Below are 18,563 nucleotides of genomic sequence, written 5' to 3' on the forward strand. Positions count from 1 at the left end.
GCATCCCGACTCAGTTCTTCCCATCAACTCTTCAGGGTCTTTTGTAACTCCTCCTTCATCTCCTTCATCATTTGTTGTTTCTTCCTTTGTCTTTGTTTTTGAGATCATTACTAAAGGCCTGTTCTGGGCTGGGCTCCGGGCTAGCTTCTAATAATCTATAAGGAGGCCAGCTCAGCTGCTGCTCACAGGAGTCTAGGATTTGAGAATCGAACAGTCCCAGGCAGTATGGGCAGGGTGAGGAGAGCATTAGGCATTGAGTGCTGTGTCATCCCATGGTGGTGGTGATGGGGCACCTAACCCTGCCTCAAAGGCAGTCAGGGAAGGTATCCCAAAAGGAGTTGCTTCTAAGCTGGTAATTCAACCTTAGTAATGTTTCTTGCTCTTCCTTAAAAAAAAAAAAAAAAAATCTCTGGTCTCTGATTTGGACCCTTATTATTCCTTCCTGTAGACAGAGGTCAGCAAACCATAGCCCATGGGCCAAATCCTGCCTGTTTTTGTAAATAAAGTTTTATTAGCACATAGCCATGCCCATTCATTTAGTTATTGTCTATGTCTCTTTTTTTTGCTACACAGCAGAGTTAAGTAGTTGCCACAGAGACTGTTTGGCCCACAAAGCCTAAAATATGTATTCTCTTGCCCTCAATGGAAAGTTCGGCAAGCCCTACTGTAGACAACTAGAAAAACTCAATTCCTGTCCTCCAGGAGGTTTCATCTTACAAAAGGAGACTGACTAATACGTAATTTATAGAAAACTTTATAATGAAGCCAATTGAGGTAAAGATATTTTAGTGCTGAAGTATGTAGTACAGACAAAGATCAATGTTGTAGAGATTCATGAGCATTTATTTCTCTCTGCGGTCCCTTTCTCTATTCCATGAATGAATCTACATTCATTTCCTTGCCTGAAGATTTCTAGATTGACACTTTCTAGATTTACAATTTCTAACTTTACGCTTTTCATGACACTCAGTTTCCTCCCTCTGAAGGAGAGTAAAGGTGCAGATCAGTTTGGAAAATGAAAAGTCTGAGTGTGAGATACCATAATTTTTAATGCACCTTTGCTACTCTTTCACACAAAGTAGGACTTACTTATATAAATGAGAAAAATCTTTATTTGCTGGGAACAAAGAAATAATTTATGTATTACTAACCTATTTATTTGATAAAAAGTCTGCTTAAACCTTCTCTTACAGGTAGTCCAGTCCCTTTATCTGCACTGCTCATTCACCTAGAAACTTGGTTTTGTTTTGTTTTTTTCATGGAGGATACCCCTCCAGAGGGGCCTTCGGGACAAAAACATTTGCAGCCCCGGAGGAAATCCATAGGCGGAGACTTTGTTGTCTTGATGACCACAGAATGGCCCACACAGTGAGACAGCTTGTGTGCTATCATGTTGTTTAGACCTCACTGCTGTTTGGCTTTTTGAGTTTAGATTTTCTCGTAGACTCACCCTAAGTTTTCTTAGACTTATAAAAATAATGCTTAGTATAAAAATAAAGGAAAGTAATGGCAAAAAGAGTAACATAAAATTCCTTCCCCTGGTCATACTCCCAGGAGGAGACCTGGCTCATTGTCTCCTCAGAAGATCTCCACACATATAACTAGGATGAACCATAAGAAATTGGAGAGATTCAATCACAAAAATGTCAATTTCAGATGGTACGACCTAATCTAAGCACATAGTGATACATATTGGTATTTTAAAAAATACTGTTTATGCTATATTGCGATTAGTTGTTAGGTTGCAGAGAATCTTGGAAATCTTGGAAATCTTGCCATACCGGTTCATTGAGAACGATGCCATTCTTTGATAGTTCATGCATAGATATACCACAACTTGACAAACCAGTCTCTTAATTGAAGGACATTTAGGATGATTCTGTTTTTTTACTCTTCTGAATAATGTAGCAGTGAACATTATGCATATATCTTGGCATATTTCATGTAAGTTATCTCGAATATAATCTCCAAAAAGTGGAATTGCTGTTTTCCTGACTTAAAAAAAAATTGAAGAATTGGTCAGATGGCTCTGCTCTCAGTTGGATTTGCTAACCTTAGGATCCTTCATCCTCTAGTGAAAGCAAAAAGATGGGACCGCAGTGAAAGTCAGGTAGCCCCTCTAGACAAATCCTGTGCACTTATAAACATTGGTACAAACATCCCTCCCTTCATGGAACATTTGTGCACTCACTGCCCAGCAGGCACTGGGGACCACAGGCAATGACAGTACAACTGACTAGGGCTGGGACGAAGAGGTGTATATAAAGCCATGTGGTACACAGAAGCCTAAGTGACCTCTTTATCACTGGCCCGGAGGTGGAGAGGAGGAACCTTGTTGTGCATCCTAGAACTTCATTGGCCAGCAAAGGGAAACACAGGGCTCAGTCTGGTGTGTGTGTGGCGGGGGGCGGACATTGAGGCAGTGGCAGGTGTCAGCCTGCAAATGAGCTGTGCTGGCCTTCATGGAAGGGAGCATGGGCACTGAGTTCAGCTGAGCCAAGGTGCCAGATGACAGAGCAGGGCTCTCGCCAGCCACTGACCCGGGTAAAAAGAGGGCACTTGGCAAGCAGCCTCACGAATGTTGTGCTACATGGCCATTTGTGGATTAGGACCTGTTAAGATGCCCAGTGTGGTTCTTTTGTCTGTGCTGCTCCAAAGCCTGTGAAACAATGTACAGAGTCCAAATGTTATGTTTTCTGCTTTATTTTACATATGTAATTCCTCCTTGTACCTTTGGGTTTCCTTACAAACCATAATCTTGAAAGTAGGAATTAGTAGTTCTTGAAAAAAAAAAAATCCGTGGAACTTTTTGTCAATCTGATGAAACTTGTGGACGCCCTCTCAGAATACCGTTTGTAAATGAATAAAATAAAATTCATAGGATTACAAAGGAAACCAATTATACTGAAATACAGTTACCAAAATGTTGCAAAAATATAAGTAATGCATATTTTTTATTGATGCATTAAATAGCAAGATCCAGCAGTGGGCCTGGAAGCTATAATAATTTTTAAATAGGGATGGGTTTAACTGTAACAACTGTGATGTGAAATGAAAATATCTATCCATGTGATGAGAAGTAATAAAATCCATAGATGCCGCTAATAGCAGTATGGTCTGTTGCCTATATGCACAATGGAAAGAAAGGCCAGATTTCAGTTAGAAGACAGTAAAAATATAGATGTAATTTTCTTCTCATTCATGTTTAGACTCCCCGAATTCTGTCCGTGAATCCTAGTTAAGAACCTCTGTTTTAAATAAAAAGAAGGAATTGTGGACACAAAAACCTCATTCGCATCAGGAAAATTCATAAATACCTAGGTTTCTCCCCTTTTTTATTCTGATGGGGATGAGAAGGGAAACTATATTAAAAATGAGTCAAAGGAATCTTAAGTATGGGAGGTGAACACATAATGCAATATATACATGCCTTACTGTTAAATTATATGCCTGAAACTTACTGGACTTTGTTAACCAATGTCACCGTAAAAAAAAAAAAAAAAAATTGATTAAAAAAAATCTCTCAGCCCTGACTGACATATTTCAACATGCTATATTTTCATTTCATTCAGTTATCTACATTTTTTTCATTTTCTGGGAAACCACCTCTTTCATTCATTGATTATAAACTTGTTTAATTTCCATATATCTATAAACATTTCTTTCTGTTATACTTCAGATTTTATTTCTAGTTTCATTTTATTTTTATTAGAGACAACATTATGTATTATTTTAATTCTTTTAAATTTGTTGAGGTTTGTTTTATGGCCCAGAATAAGGTCTGTCTTGGTGAAGGTTCTGTGGATAATTGAAGAAAATATATTTTTGGCCATTGTTGTGTATAATGTTCTATATATATCAATTAAATATAATCATGCCGATTAAAAAAATAAGTCAAAATTTAAAAATAATTTTTGACGGCCTGCAGTACAGATCTTTTCCTTCTGTCCTAGAGAGAGTGGGGGAGGGGGAGGAGAGAGAGAGGAGAGAGAGAGAGAGAGGTGAAATTTTCTGTCATTCTTTAAATCTCCCAGTACAGTGGCCATTTTTTGGTACTGATTTTAAGAACTGATCTGTTAATGGTATTTTACCCTGAGAATTCTCTAAGAATAGGCAAGAGAGATGGACCCCAGATGAAGGTCTCTAGGATTTTTTTAGACCTTTGTCATAGTTCCTAATATGTGTGTGCTCACAATGCCCCGCCCTCCTTTCCTCCCTACCTCTGCCCTTAACTGTAGAAGTTAGAGGTCTGATAGATCCATTTGTCAGCAGTAAAGTTTGAGAATGCCTTTAAAAATATATGTTAGAGGGCGTATGTTGGATAGAAGGGAGAAATCTTGTTTATGCTCAACAAATAACTTATATTTAGAGTCTTCAGTTTTTCCTTTGAAATTCTGTATTCTCATTTCACTTGAATGACTCTGCATGGGGCATTTAAAAGTAGATGAAACAAAACTCTATAAATATGTTGAGTTCTTTTGGGCATTGTGCCCAAATCAGCCTTGCTAAAGCACAGAAAAGCTTTATGGATTGGTTTTTCTCCTCTGAACATCCAGACTCTATCCCTGGGGAGATGGTGGGCTGGGCTGGGGAAGTCAGGCCAGGGATAATTTGGAGAAGTGTCCACTGGGGATGGTCTGCTGTAGGTCGGGTCATTTGGATTAAGGGGCATGCTGAAAGGTCAAAACCAACCCCGGAGACTAGTCTAAAGAAAGGGGAAAACCAAAAGGCCATTTAGAGACATCACCGACTATTTTTCGGTGTGGTTCCTTTATCTCACTCTGATGGGATGGGAAGGTTGGTGAAAAGAATATTGGTTGAACTGGTATAAATCAACAGAGCTACCTTTTAACATATTCATGAATGTAAAGGCAAATGGAAAAAAGGGAGGGAGTCAGACCTTCTGAAAGTAGGTCTGTCTCTATCATTCCAAGTTTATACATGAGAAAACTGAAGCAAAGAACCATGGACTGGGCTGCATGAGGTGGTCGCAATCCTGGCTCCACTGGGTCATCTGTCTCTTCATATTATGAGGCCTAGGATTCTCCTTATGTGCTTTACTGCTATCATTGTGGACCACATGTCTATGAGCTGTGAAATCAGAGCTCGTGTGTCCTTTCAGATGGCGAATTCACACCCTGTTTTTATAAGACAGTTGAGGTGGTAGACGTCATGGTTGGAGGAGTTCTTCATGCCGATAGTGCCAATATTTTAGATGTGGCTTCTAAGGAAATATTGGGTGATAATGTTAACATTGAAAATATCCATATGCAGCTTATCTTTGCAGGAGCTCCATTAATTGAATGGATGGCCCCTTTCTGTATTATGCTGGTGGTAGAAACTCGATTTTTTTGGTCATATGCTAATTGATCAACTTTAAGACTGCTTTCAGTGGCTTTTTTAAACAGGGCATTAGACTCTAAAGTTTTTAGGACTGAGGAAGTGCTGGATCAGGGCTTTGTGCCTGTCCATTTCTAGATAGTGGCACCTGGGCTCACAGATTGAGAGTGAACATTTGTCATGAAATGACATCCACATAACTATCATGAAGCATATATGAGTATTGGTAAATGAGTTGCATTAGTTGAAAAAGGTGTGCATGAAAGAGGTGACAGGGGTCAGAGCTGAAGGGGTAGAGACAAACATAAATCAACATGCAGAGATCATTGAAATATAGTTAGATGAGGGTAGTACTAGAGAAAACCAGTGGTTGTTAGGGGAACCCAGAGAAGGGGCTCCCATGGCCGAGTGTGTGTGTTCCTGTGAGTGAGTGAGTGAGTAAGTGAGTGAGTGAGTGAGATTGAGCTTGAATGGACACAGGGCCCCTCCATGGCTGCGAGGGAGATGGCTGCCTGGGCTATTTGGTCTAGGGAGTCAGGTCAGGGAAAATGACCTTGGATTAGTAAGTGAGAGAATATTGTGTGGGGCTCCTTGGAGGGTTCTCTAACAACATCTGATCAGAATAATAACTAGTGTGGGCTGAAGATGTAGAGCTGTTTCTCTGGGCTCACATCTCCTGTTGTCTTCATGGACCCTCCATAAACAGTTCAGGATCCCTTTGTCATTCAGTATATGACAAAGATCTTTCTCCCTGATTTAATTGGTATTTATTTACTTGGAGAATAAGAACTAACTTTACTATTTATGTCATTGAACTGTGCTAGAAGGATAAGTTTCGTAATGCAAGATAATTATTTTAATACATGACTATGATGTTTTTAAAATTTATTACAGTGTATTACGTGCCTTCTGTAAAAACAAATTGATGTGCCGAAGCATTTAAATGAGTCTCTCTTTATACTCCCCCAACCCCCCTTTGCCAAAATACCAGTTACTTTGGGGTATACTCTTCCATACCATTTTCTGCGCTTACACAAGTATGTTTGTGCACACACCCTCTTTCTCTCATTCACTTAATTGTTAGGCTCTCACATATTAGTTGAATGTTGAATGAATCCATTTATTCACTTATAAACCTTTGTTGAGTGCATAACCTGTGCTAGGTTCTGGGTGATTAGGAGTAAATAAAAGAGTCCCTGGTGGCGGTTTTGGAGGGAGGAGATGTGTGTATTCACAATGTTGAGATCATACTGTACATATTACATGACTTGGTTTTTTCATACAGTGTATTATAGACACCTTTTACATGTCAGTACATGCGGAGTTCTATTTAATGACTGCCTAGTTTCCCGCATGATTTATGTAGCCCTTCCCTCTCAGTGGGCATTCAGGATGTTTCCTTTGTAGGTCTCTGTGCACGTATTCATTTGCTATTAGAAACCATGCTGCCCTGAACATTCTTGTACAAATAGCTCTGCCTACTTAAAACAAGTCTTTTCTGTGTTTTAAGAGGACTAAATTTCAAATCAAATATATATAATTTCTTCTTCACCCCTGAATGTATATTCAGCCCTGCTCTACCATTTGGTACGGGTAATTGCCAGTTGACCATAAACTTGGAAAATGAAAGCAGTAAGGAATATATCAGGCATTGTTTAGTATTACAGATGCTTCAGACTACAGCGCTGGTGGAATGAGGCACCTTCAACACAGTGGCAAAACTCCAGGGGCCATTATCTTTCCATCACTGTAGCCGCAAGTCGGCATTGGCTTTTTTCCCCTTAAAATTGTGGTAAAATACACATAATGTAAAATTTATCATCTTAACCATTTTGGCGTTTTTAAGGACACATTGGTGTATGTCCTGTGTAACACCAGGTTGAGGCTTTAACTCTTTTCTACCACCCTTCCTGTCTTTATCCGGTGCCTCTCTGACTGTCTGGAAGTTTATGTTCACAAAACCATGACTCACAGACAGAATGTGGAATAGGTACTCATTAGTTCATTCATCTATCCATTTATCAAGAATGGATTGAGTGTCTGCTTTAAGCCCTGAGCTAGGTGCTGGGGATCAAAGACAAGTAAGAGAGGGGTCATTGGCTCCCAAGGGGGAAAACAGATACCATCAATTGAAGATAATACTGTATATCTGCCTCTCCTTCCCTGTGTGTATGATTCCTTCCATCGTGTTTTTCAGACTTTCTCTATTTTTTGTTGTTTTCTGTTGGGTCATATGCCTGCTTCTAGGCTCCCTCCCTCAAGCCGTCCTGCACACCCCTGGCACCAGGCATTTCTCCCTAAGTCACTGTCCTCATCACATCTTGTTGTCTCTTTTCTACCCAGAAGCCTCCTCTGGTTCCTCACTGTCCACAAAATGAAGTCCTCATCTTTAGCTTGGCATCTTCTGCTTGGCGTTGAAATGCCACTCCCAGTCTGCCTTCCTGGTCTTATCTTGGGTTGGTGGAAGAAGAGGGCTGCAGACCACAGCTTATTTAACTCATGTGCCTTTGACAAGTTATCCAGCCTTTCTGTGCTCCTCCTAACCTAGTGGGGGTGGTGCAAGGACTTGAGGGAAGGCACGTAACGTGTCTAGCGTGGTTCTTGGCATATGGCAGACACCTAATCGATGTTCATTTCCTTCATCTCCAACAAGATTCAGTTGCTTTTCCTTATGTGACTTCTGACTTTACCCATCGCCGTCCTCATCTCGCATGGCTCAGAGGCTCTAATAAATGGGTCCCTACTGGTTCTACACTTCCCTCTTATATTCTGGTGGAACTTCGGAGCAAATGAGTACTGCCAAAGCTATAACCTCTTTTCAGATGAACTTTGCCTTTGAATTAGCAGGCAACTGGATATACTGTTTCCTGCCATGCAAAGATGTTGATTATACACATACCTAGGAGAATTGAGCAGACTCATCTCCGGGGACCAAACAGTGCTGATTAATTAAATACTGTACATTTCCACTGCAACAGTTCAGCCACAGTCAAGAGGGGTTTATAAAGAAAGACCCACAGTTTTTTTTTTTTTTTCTGGCCTGCCATGAGCCTCTGAAATGTCCTTATTTTCTTTGAGTTACATTACATTGAAACATCTTTGCACTATTGGCTGTCCCAAGTAAAATGAGTGATTCTCCTTATTTAGTTATTTAAACTTATATTGTTTTCCCATCCTGAATAGGGAACCTGGCCCCTTGCATAAACCGAAGTTTCCAACTGAAGAACATCTTCTTCAAGAACCCAGGATGCTGCTCAGTAACTTGGGGGTTTGTTGCACTCCAGCAGTTTTTGCTAATAAATCATAGCAGAGACCACTGTCTTTCCTACCTGCTGGGCCCCAGGAACACATTTCCAGAGCTAGTGACTGCTTAGTGCAACTGCGCCAAAGGTCTGTGAAATAAAAATCGGCACAGCAGCATTCACCTGGTTTGTACATTAGGGTAATATTGACAAATAAGTATGATTTTTCTCTCTTTTGGGAAAAGAAACTGAATGTAGTAGAACCTGTATAGCATGGTCCTGGAGAAGTCCCATTTCTTTTTGGACAACAGATCTGTCCAGATGTCTCTCAACCCTGGCTGTGTGTTAGAATCACCTGGGGAGCTCTTACGTCCAGATGTCCAGGCTGCACCCCAGACCAGTGATATTAGAGTTTCTAGGGGTAGGGCCCCAGCATCCGTATATTTTACTTTTCTCCCTAAAATTTTGACTTAGAAGCATTTCGAATGCATAGAAAAGTTGTAACAATAGTACAGTGAACACCCATCTAGATTCCCTCATTGTTATTAGCATTTTGCCGTATTTGCTCGCTCTCTCCTCTCCTCTCTTTCTCTGTATATGCGTGTATATATTATATATATGTATAGACGAATACACACACACTCCTTTTGTTTTTTCTTTAACCTACTTGAAAGTAAGTTACAGATATCAGGACACTTCATCCCTAAATATTTTGGAACAGGGACATTCTCCTACGTAACTGCAATAGAACAGTCAGGAATTGTAGCATTAACATAATGCTATTATCTAGTATTAAGCCATATTCAGATTTCCCCAATTCTCTCAATAATGTCCTTTATAACCTTTTTATAAAACCCAAATCAGGATTACAGTATATTTAGTTATTATATCTCTTTACTGTTTTTAAATCTGGCACAGTTCTCTAGCCTTTTTAAAATCTTATGTGATATTGACTTTGAAAAGATGTTTTAAAAACCAGGTCAGTTTTTGTAGACTGTCCCTCAGTTTGGATTTGCATGATAGCTTCCTCATGGTCACATTTAGGTTAAATGTTTTGGGCAGGAACATTCTGTACGTGATGTTAAGTCCTTCTCAGCACATCGCATAAGGAGGCACCTGATATTAATTTGTTCCATCACTGGTGATGTGAACTTTAAGGCTATGTCTGCCTACTTTTCCATTCTAAGGGGACCATTTTCCTTTTGTAATTAATAGATAAACTGTGGGGAGGTACTTTGAGACTGTAGCTTCCCTTATCCCCAACAGCTTTCACCCAGTGGTTTAGTAGCCATTGATACTTGCTAGAATCAGTTATTGCTATGATGGTTATAAAATGTTGACTGTCCATTTCTACTATTTTTATATTTATTAGCTGACATTCTTTTGTAAAGAAGAGCTTTCTTTTCTTGCCCCACTCCTGTCTACCTAATTTTTTTTTGAAGTATAGTTGGTATAGTTTTATATTGGTTATATTAATTTCAGGTGTACAATAAAGTGATTTGACATTTTTGTACTTTACAACGTGATCACTCCACTGATTCTAGTAATCATCTGTCATTGTGCAAACTTATCACAATATTATCAACTGTTTTCTCTCTATCTTTTTCACCTATCCCCCCACTTCCTCCCTTCTGGTAACTATCCTTTTGGTTTCTGTTTCTGAGACTGGTTTTGTTTTGTGATTTCACATATAAGTGAAGCCATGCGGTATTTGTCTTTCTCTGCCTGACTTATTTCGCTTAGCATAATACCCTCTAGAACCATCCATGTTGTTGCAAATGGCGAGATTTTCATTATTTTTTACTGCTGCATAATATATAGAACCACAAAACACTGCAAAATAGCAAAGCAACCTTGAGAAAGAAGAACAAAATTGGAAGAATCATGCTTCCTGATTTCAAATTATACTACAAAGCTATAATAAAACAGCATGGTATTGACACCAAAACAGACATGGATCATTGGAACAGAATAGAGAGCCCAGAAATAAACCTTCATTTATATGACCAGCTAATCTATGACAAAGGAGGTAAAAATATACACTGGAGTAGCAACAATCTCTTCAACAAGTGGTGTTGAGAAAACTGGACAGATACATGCAAAAAATAAAAAACTGGACTGTATGAAAGAATAAACTCAAAATGGGTTAAGGACTTAAATGTAATGCCTGAAACTGTAAAACTGCTAGAAGAAAACATAGAAAGTAAACTATTTGACATCGGTCTAAGTAATACCTTTTTGGATATGTCCCGAATCTAGCTAATCTTATCCATCTAGCTAGCTTGCTAGCTAGCTATCAACTTAGCTTTATTGAATGTATCAATATAGGCTCAAGAATTTTTTTTGAAATAAATAAATAAATTATAATACATTCCTCAGTTCATGTTGTTACTGTCCCAAATTTGGCCTGTGGAAGCCCCATCAAGCTGATCCTTGTGTTCTTTTGAAATTACCTCTCAAGTATTTGAGCACTTCATTAATTTTGGCATAATCACTTTGGGTTTTTTTTGGCCTCAACCCTGGAAAGCTACTTTTCTATGGGGACCTAGTTTCTCAGGGACCACTATTTAGAAAATTATCAGTAGTTTAATGAAAGCTCCCCAGATGATTTCAATGTGCATCCAAAATTGAGAACCACTGATTAGAGTCCTCCAAAGGAAGACTACTTGTTCCCACAAGGCCCTTTCCTGTTGTCACCCATTGTCACTGGTTGTCACCTATAATTAGTGGCACTGATTCATTGTTGAGTTTTAGATTTTCATGGGCAGGGCTCCTTGAGGAATCAGGTTTAAATGCAGGACCCTGGCCCCAACCCCAGAGAGTACAGTTATGTAAGTCTGCCCTGCATGTCACCATTTTCACACAGGTGTTCCCTAGACCATGTCTGGAGAAAATGCCAGAAGTAACTCCAAGAAGTAGGGTCTTCTTCAGATTTCCTCTTTGATTTTATCAATATTTTCTCTTTTGCAAAATGATGTCAGTATATGGCCATGTTCCCTGGACATGTGATAAAGATCCAGTTGATTAATTTAGTGAGTTCCTTGAAAATTTGAAATGATCATAACCCTCATAGTTATACTCTTGTTGTGTCATAGGGGATGTGGGATCTAAAAAAATAGACTATGCGAATGTTGAAAGTTTCCAGTTGACCCAAAGATTATTTTCAACCACCGCACTATTTGTTGTTATATTTTTGTGGTCATCAAATGAAAGTTTTCACATGTCATAAGACTCTCTGGAAGGCTCTAAAATATAGGTGTGTATGCTGTTTCTGAGGTTGGGTCATGGCACCCTTTTTAGTTTCTGCTATTTCCTTTTTAGAGAATGCAAATGTACATTTCCTCCCTATCTAATCTGCTTTATTTCATTAAAATATGGGCCTCTGTTTTCAGCAGCTATAAGGAAACGCTCCTGATTTGTGGGTTTTCACTAACTGGTTTCACATTTTAACGATGTACCATGTTAGCCTAGCTAGTCCAGCTAGTCCTTTCTGCAGTCTCAAGACCCATAGCCAAGAATTATTAAGAATGGTTACACATGGGAGGCAACTAACCAGTATCTCTGGAGTTGCATCTCCTGACCTGAAATCCTTGGCCCTCCACTTTCCTAGCTATAAGACTTCTGGTAATATACTGTCTCTATGTGCCCCCCTCAGTCTCCTTGTCTGTAAAAGGGTGTCAGTGATCTACTCCAGAGGTTCAGTGTGGTGATTAAATGGGGTAATACATAAAACTACTTAGTTTCTGGCACGTAGGAAGGGCTCAAAAAATGTTAGCTGTTACTATTTTATTAAACACTGCTATTCATGAATGGAAGGTGGTTATGAAATCTAGTGAGGACGTTGAGGGTGTACCTACCTTGCCATCTCTGTGTGCCTGTGTTCCTACATATGAACACATGTGTATTTTGTGGCCGTCATACAATCTGGCAATAAAGAAGAGACGTATCAGTTATGCCTTGTAAAGTCTACCTTATTCATACTTTTTTTTGGTAAGACATGTGTGCATATACATTAGCATATATGTCCATAAAGCTTGTGCCTATTCTTTCAATTATGTATAAAGAGTTAAGTGGTTCTGCCTAGAAAACACACACAGTGATAAAGGATGGTGGTAATGGCCATGATGCGAAGGAAGAAAAACACGTGTTCTCTCCTCTTTCTAGTTATTCTAATATAGATTTATATTGTTGGTCATGATCAGCAAATATATTTACTTTTATAAAGAAAATTTTTCTTTCATGACTCAGGTTACTCCATAGGGAAAAGGCTCATTGAAATGTGTTAAAACTTGAATTCATGTAGACTGGGCTCTGGGCATTAAGGTGATAGGTCAAACTAAGAGATTCCAGACTGCGGCCTTGAGCAAGTCACACTTTTTTTTTCCCTTCAGTTTATACCAGCTATTGAAAAGAGGTGGCACTGTTGTCTACATACCTCTTCGAGGAATGTCAAGACTGACCAGTAAACATCAGTGAAATGCCCGGAGAGGAAAAATTGGCAGATGACATCCTTAAATTCTCTTAAATTTAAGATAGATGGAGTTAACCGAAATGCTGTATCTCCTAATGTCAAACATCCTACTTGAAGTGGGTTTTACATTGGGTAGAACTGGTAAACAAGACTGAAACAGTGATGTGCAGAAGTTGAGGCCTGCAGGAGCAGAGGTCCAGGAGTTTGGCAGGTATCTGTGATGAGAAAGCACTGATGAAGACCTAAGGCTATGTTATGTATGCAGTGTTGCAGGAAGCAATTAAGTAAAGATTGCAGAGAATTTGGGACAAGATGTGAGCTGAATTGGTTCATCTAGCATTGGAGGGAGAGCTCTGAACTCAGGCTAAGTAGATACTGCCACTTACTAGCTTAGTCACTGAGCCCCAATTTTCACATTTGCAAAATGGTTATTTGTTCTGGTTCCTTTTTCTTTTTATGTGGTTGGCAGGATGTAATAGGGTAATGGGTGTCAGAAATGCTTTAGAAAAGATCACAAGCTATCAGAGGGCCAGAGGGAATAACTATTTCTGCTTGGAATTAGGTCAGGTGACCTTTACCACAGCAACCTCTGGATACCTCCCTATTTGTTGGCACTGTGCTTTATAGGGCTTTATGCTGCCAACTGAATTACTGTCTTAGAGGCCTTTAAGAAATATTGACTAGCCTGGCAGAGAAAAATTAGTAAACGTATCATTCTTCCTGATACCAGATAGGGCTTTATAGAAGTCCAATGCAGAGATATGGTTAGAGAGAAATCTGATTATTCTGTTCCAAGTCCTGAGTCTGCTGGGTTAGTCTTTTCTTGAAGGATATATCACTCTCTTCATTGCCATTTGTATACTGTTGGGTTAGAGGCTACTTTTTACACAGGGTTTTGCGAAGATATGAACTTATATATAACTATAAGTTTTGTAACTTTAGCTAACACTAGGTCTTCAGATGTTATTTTTAAGTCACTTCAGTCAGGACCTTGGTGACTTCTGTGGTTGCGAGCGTCAGGCTTCAGACATTTGTCATGTTTGTTTTGTGTTCACATTCATATCTGCAGAGTTTGCTTTTAACATAGCATCTAGCAAATAAAGCTCTTAAAGAGTTATAGTAGAACTGCATCTTAAGGGGTATATATGGGGGCAGGAGAGTCACAGGATACAGGTTATAGGTGCCAAGATCACCTCATCATCTAGACCTTCTCAGATAGAATGAGAACTCTGTATCCTTTCTGACGCATAATGCTTGATTGGTCTTCTGTAGTGTTGGAAACCATGGAATAGTGGTGGTGTTTTTTGCACTAGGGTACCACAATTCCTGACTTCCCATCTGGGAAAAGCCAGTTGGGGTTAGCCCTCTGTCCCTGGAAGAGTGAGGCCCTCCTTGGATTGCCCTAGTCTGCCTGTTAACAGTACAGTTAGCACCTGGGAATTAGCCTAATAGCTCTGCATTTCTTCTAATCAAGACCAGGCAGCTTGTGATTTTGCACGAAGGGGTGGAGTGTATTCGTGTAGTCACCAAAGATGTGATTAGACAAGATGTCGATTCTGAACTTCCGCTCTCTTCTCTCTGTTCAACTCTGTTCTTCCTTAGTGAGGTTCAGGCAGAGAAAAATGGAACAGAGAGAACTAGGCCACTGGCTTTTGAAAAATATTGACCAGTGAGCACGTCAGATGTAGCAAAGACCTTCCTCTTTGTATGGTATTCTGCTGTGTGGGGGCCTTAATGTGACCTGTGATCACTCCTGCAGAGATTTGCTTTCTCAGGGAAAAGATTAGAAAAAAGAAAAGAATCCCTGTAGGCAGTATCCAGAAATAAAGTAAGCATTTCTAAATGTGTTTCCTTGAAGTTGATGAGCCTTTTGGTTTTATAGGCCATGTGGTGGCACGATGTGAGGTGGTCAGCCTTGAGTGACAAACTTCTGAGCAATGCTGGTCTCAGTTGCTCTCTCCTGGTCACTTCTCCCCAGCTTGGGCCTCCATTGCTGTCTTCTGTCTGTCTCCCTCCCCCACCCCCCGTCATACATACCACATGAATGTTCTTTCTCCCCACAATGCATGTCTGTGGTGTGGATAGTTGTGTCTGTATTTGAACCAGTTCTAAGTCGGGGACTCCCACTTGGGCCACACTGGGTGAGTGAGGTGCTATAATCTTGAGTATTTTCCGATCAAGTGAAGTGTGGCCCTGGCTTTTATCTTAATTTGCCTGGGTTAGTTCTGTGTAAGCAGCCAGGCATCCTGCTAGTAGGTCTCCTGGGAACAGAGAGAAGAGGACAGAAGTGGATTTGTTGAGCCTCTGTAGGGGGTTTGACATGGCACCAAGAGCAGGCTGAAATCTAATCAGCCTTTGCTTATCAGGCCTGAGTTCCAGCATGTTGAAAGGGTGATGATTAGTGAGAAAAAAGCCAGGATACTTTATCTTTTCTTTTGCACATTGGGGAAAAATTTCCTCTGCCTTGCTGGTATTAGAAGCAGACCATTCTTTTTACTCTACCACATCACATCAGCTTTCATTAAAAAGCAGCAGCAGCAAATAGAAAGCCCCATCCATGGAAAACCGTTTAAGGCAACACTGTGCTCCAGCGCTTTGGGGTGGGGTTTTTCCTTTTGCACCAAGGGATCGGTTTCTCATATCCATGCCTTTTTGACCCAGCAGCTTTTAAAAGAACAAGAAGCATTGCTCTGCTTTCTACTGCCTCTCTCTGAGAGACCAGGGCTGCCGTGCCTCTAGCCATGTCCCAGAGAGCATATTTGAGAGAAGTCAGCTTAATTTGCCTGCATGCCTAGGAATCCTCTCTTTAAAATCTAATTTTGAGAGAAGAGCTGTATCTAAATATTTTGCTTTTCCCATTCAGGCGAGCGACGGAGGCGCCGGTGCCAGGTGGCATTCAGCTACCTGCCCCAGAATGATGATGAGCTTGAGCTGAAAGTTGGTGACATCATAGAGGTGGTGGGAGAGGTAAGTGCGCCAGGCAGGTGGGTGTGGTGGCCTTGTGTGGGCTGTCAGAACCCACCCATGGCTGGTTGGCCTTGCTGTGGCGGACGTTAAAATTCAAAGAGATCTTAGATATCATCTAGTTGAGTCTCTTCTCAGAGGAAATGGGGTCCCAAAGAGAAATGCTGCCAAGCCCATTGGAGGTAGATGCAGGGCCATTTAAAACCATTGTCTTTCTAATGCAGCATACTAGATACCTCTGAAATGCCAACCCAGTGCCACAGCTTTTCTCCTCTGCTTCAATTGCTAGTAGACTCTGAGTATCCAGAAGTGCCCCTGATCGATCTCTAGAGGACGGATTCAGTATTCATCATGGGGAACACTGTGGATTCAGAGAGAAGAGAAAACAAGGGATGTTTATAGAAGACCTGGCATGTGACAGGCGTAACAAGGTTCTTTATGCATTGGCCCATTGACCCATCACAACCACTTTATTTCGTAGATGAGGTAAGAGGCTCAAGAGACTCTAGAAGAGGCAGGGCTGAAGGTTGAATCCTGGTCCACCTGGCTGGAGAGACTGTGCTTTCCACTGTACCACATTCCCTGCTCCTGCTTGGTCCTGGCACTCAGAGTCAGCCCTGCTGGTGAAGTGTTCCATCAGACACTGACATGTTTCTCAGGCCCCACTCCCTTAGGCCTGGGAGATCCTGAGCTTTGGACTTAGGACCTGATTATTTATTCTCAGTCAACACACACATCTGTGTATAGAAATACAAGTTTCTGATTGCTTTGGTTTCCTGAATGCCAGTCGACCTTACAGGAATCCATGAATTACAAAAAGGAAGGTAGAAGTCAAGGAGGAGATTAAGTGAACTATTACATGAATGAAGTGTCAGGACTGGTACTAGATTTCCCAGTTCTCAGGTAAACATAGAGTGAGCATGTGTCAAAACTTTATTTAACTCATTAATGAGGGAATCTTACCATCTATAAAATGGTAAGGCTGGCTCAAAGGAAATTGTGAAAGAGCATAGTATTTGTAATGACTGAAAGTAGAATACTTAATTAAGATTGCTAAAGTAAATGCAAAACTACATAGTATCCTATACAGGATAACAAAGCTGTAATCTCTGAGGTCATCTTTTCTAGGGGCTAAATCACTTACATCTCTGCCGGTCAAAATATATTTTCATTGCTGCCTGACAAGAATCATTTGCATCGCTTTTAGTTTTCTACCAGTTAACATCCACACTAACAGAGTTGTAAATTAACCTCACACATAGTAAATATTGTGTCAAAGATATATGTCCCTAGAGAATTAGTTAATAGAATTCCTGGTGTGGTGCTGGGAAGACATGAAGTAACTCCTATTTCCCAGTTTGGGATAATAATAATTTATATTAATTTGTCATTCATTTATCATTTCTTTTTATCGCTGGTACCAGGTAACACACATAGGAGACATTTGTTGAAAGTTGAACGAGTGAAAACTGAATGGACAACAGAGTAGAACATTAATGCCAATGGCAGAAGGACAAATTTCTTAAGAAACCATGAAAGAAATTCCAGAGGGAAAAATAATGTGTGACTGATATGATTTGATATGATTCAATGTGAATTTAAACAGAGAACATCAAACAGGAAAAAGTTGCAATAAATTTTGATGAAAAATTATTATCTATATAACATAAAAAGATATTAGGAAGCTACTATAAAATGATAGATGATAGATAAATCTGCCATAAACATAAATCCCACAAGGAGAAATAAAAAACTATGAGAAAATATTCTGCCCTGCTATTAAATAAATAAATACAAATTAAGACAATAATGAGTATCTGCTTTTGAAAATCCTAAGAAACTATTTAGTGATAAGATTGTTGGCAAGGCTTAGAAGAAGTGGTGACTTTGTTTATCTTTATGATCCTAATATGAAGCTATTTAGCAAGGTATGTCAAGAGCTATAAAAATCTGAATTAATACCCTTTGACTCAGTAATCTCACTCCTAGACAGAAAATGGTTAACAGAAAAAAATATGTGAAACATGTTGCAGCAATGGTTGTGATAATGAAAAATAATTAAAGGAATAGTTTTGTGAATTAAGTTATATTATCTAGCTAGAAGATTGTGAAGCCATTAAAGTGGTAAACACAGAGGCTTTTAAATCTGTATTTATTACAATACCATGCATTGTAATTATCTGTTATATTCTGCCAATCTGAGAGCTCTTTAACAGGAGGGATCTGGTTTTTATCTTTATATTCGTGGTATCTGGAATAGTGCCTAAAACCAAATACCTTAATAAAAGCTTGATTAATAAAGTAAATGAATAAATGAAAGTACGAAAAGATTTTTTTTTGCAAAATAACAGATTAGAACTCAAAATTGCATATATAGAAGGATGTAGTCATGTAAAATATATCACCGTGCACATGAGTAAAGACTGAAAGAGAACAAGAATCGAAAATGGCTGTCATAGATGAATTTTCCTTTAATGTTGTAATTATGTTTTAAGAAATACAAATCCAGATGAGGAAAATTATTAATTAATTTCTGGTAAGTATTG

General features: G+C 39.6%; 1 protein-coding gene across 2 annotated transcripts in view; it reads left to right on the forward strand.

Moving 5' to 3' along the window:
* Positions 1 to 18,563, forward strand: part of SH3KBP1 (SH3 domain containing kinase binding protein 1) — a 265,298-nt gene that overhangs the window by 96,584 nt on the left and 150,151 nt on the right. For both annotated transcript variants that reach the window (XM_006911625.3, XM_025046625.1), the window contains exon 3: positions 15,917 to 16,020. In XM_006911625.3, the coding sequence (XP_006911687.1) occupies positions 15,917 to 16,020 (104 nt within the window). The remainder of the gene's footprint in view (positions 1 to 15,916; positions 16,021 to 18,563) is intronic.

Source organism: Pteropus alecto, unplaced genomic scaffold (genome assembly GCF_000325575.1).
Source record: "Pteropus alecto unplaced genomic scaffold, ASM32557v1 scaffold23, whole genome shotgun sequence".
NCBI lineage: Eukaryota > Metazoa > Chordata > Mammalia > Chiroptera > Pteropodidae > Pteropus > Pteropus alecto.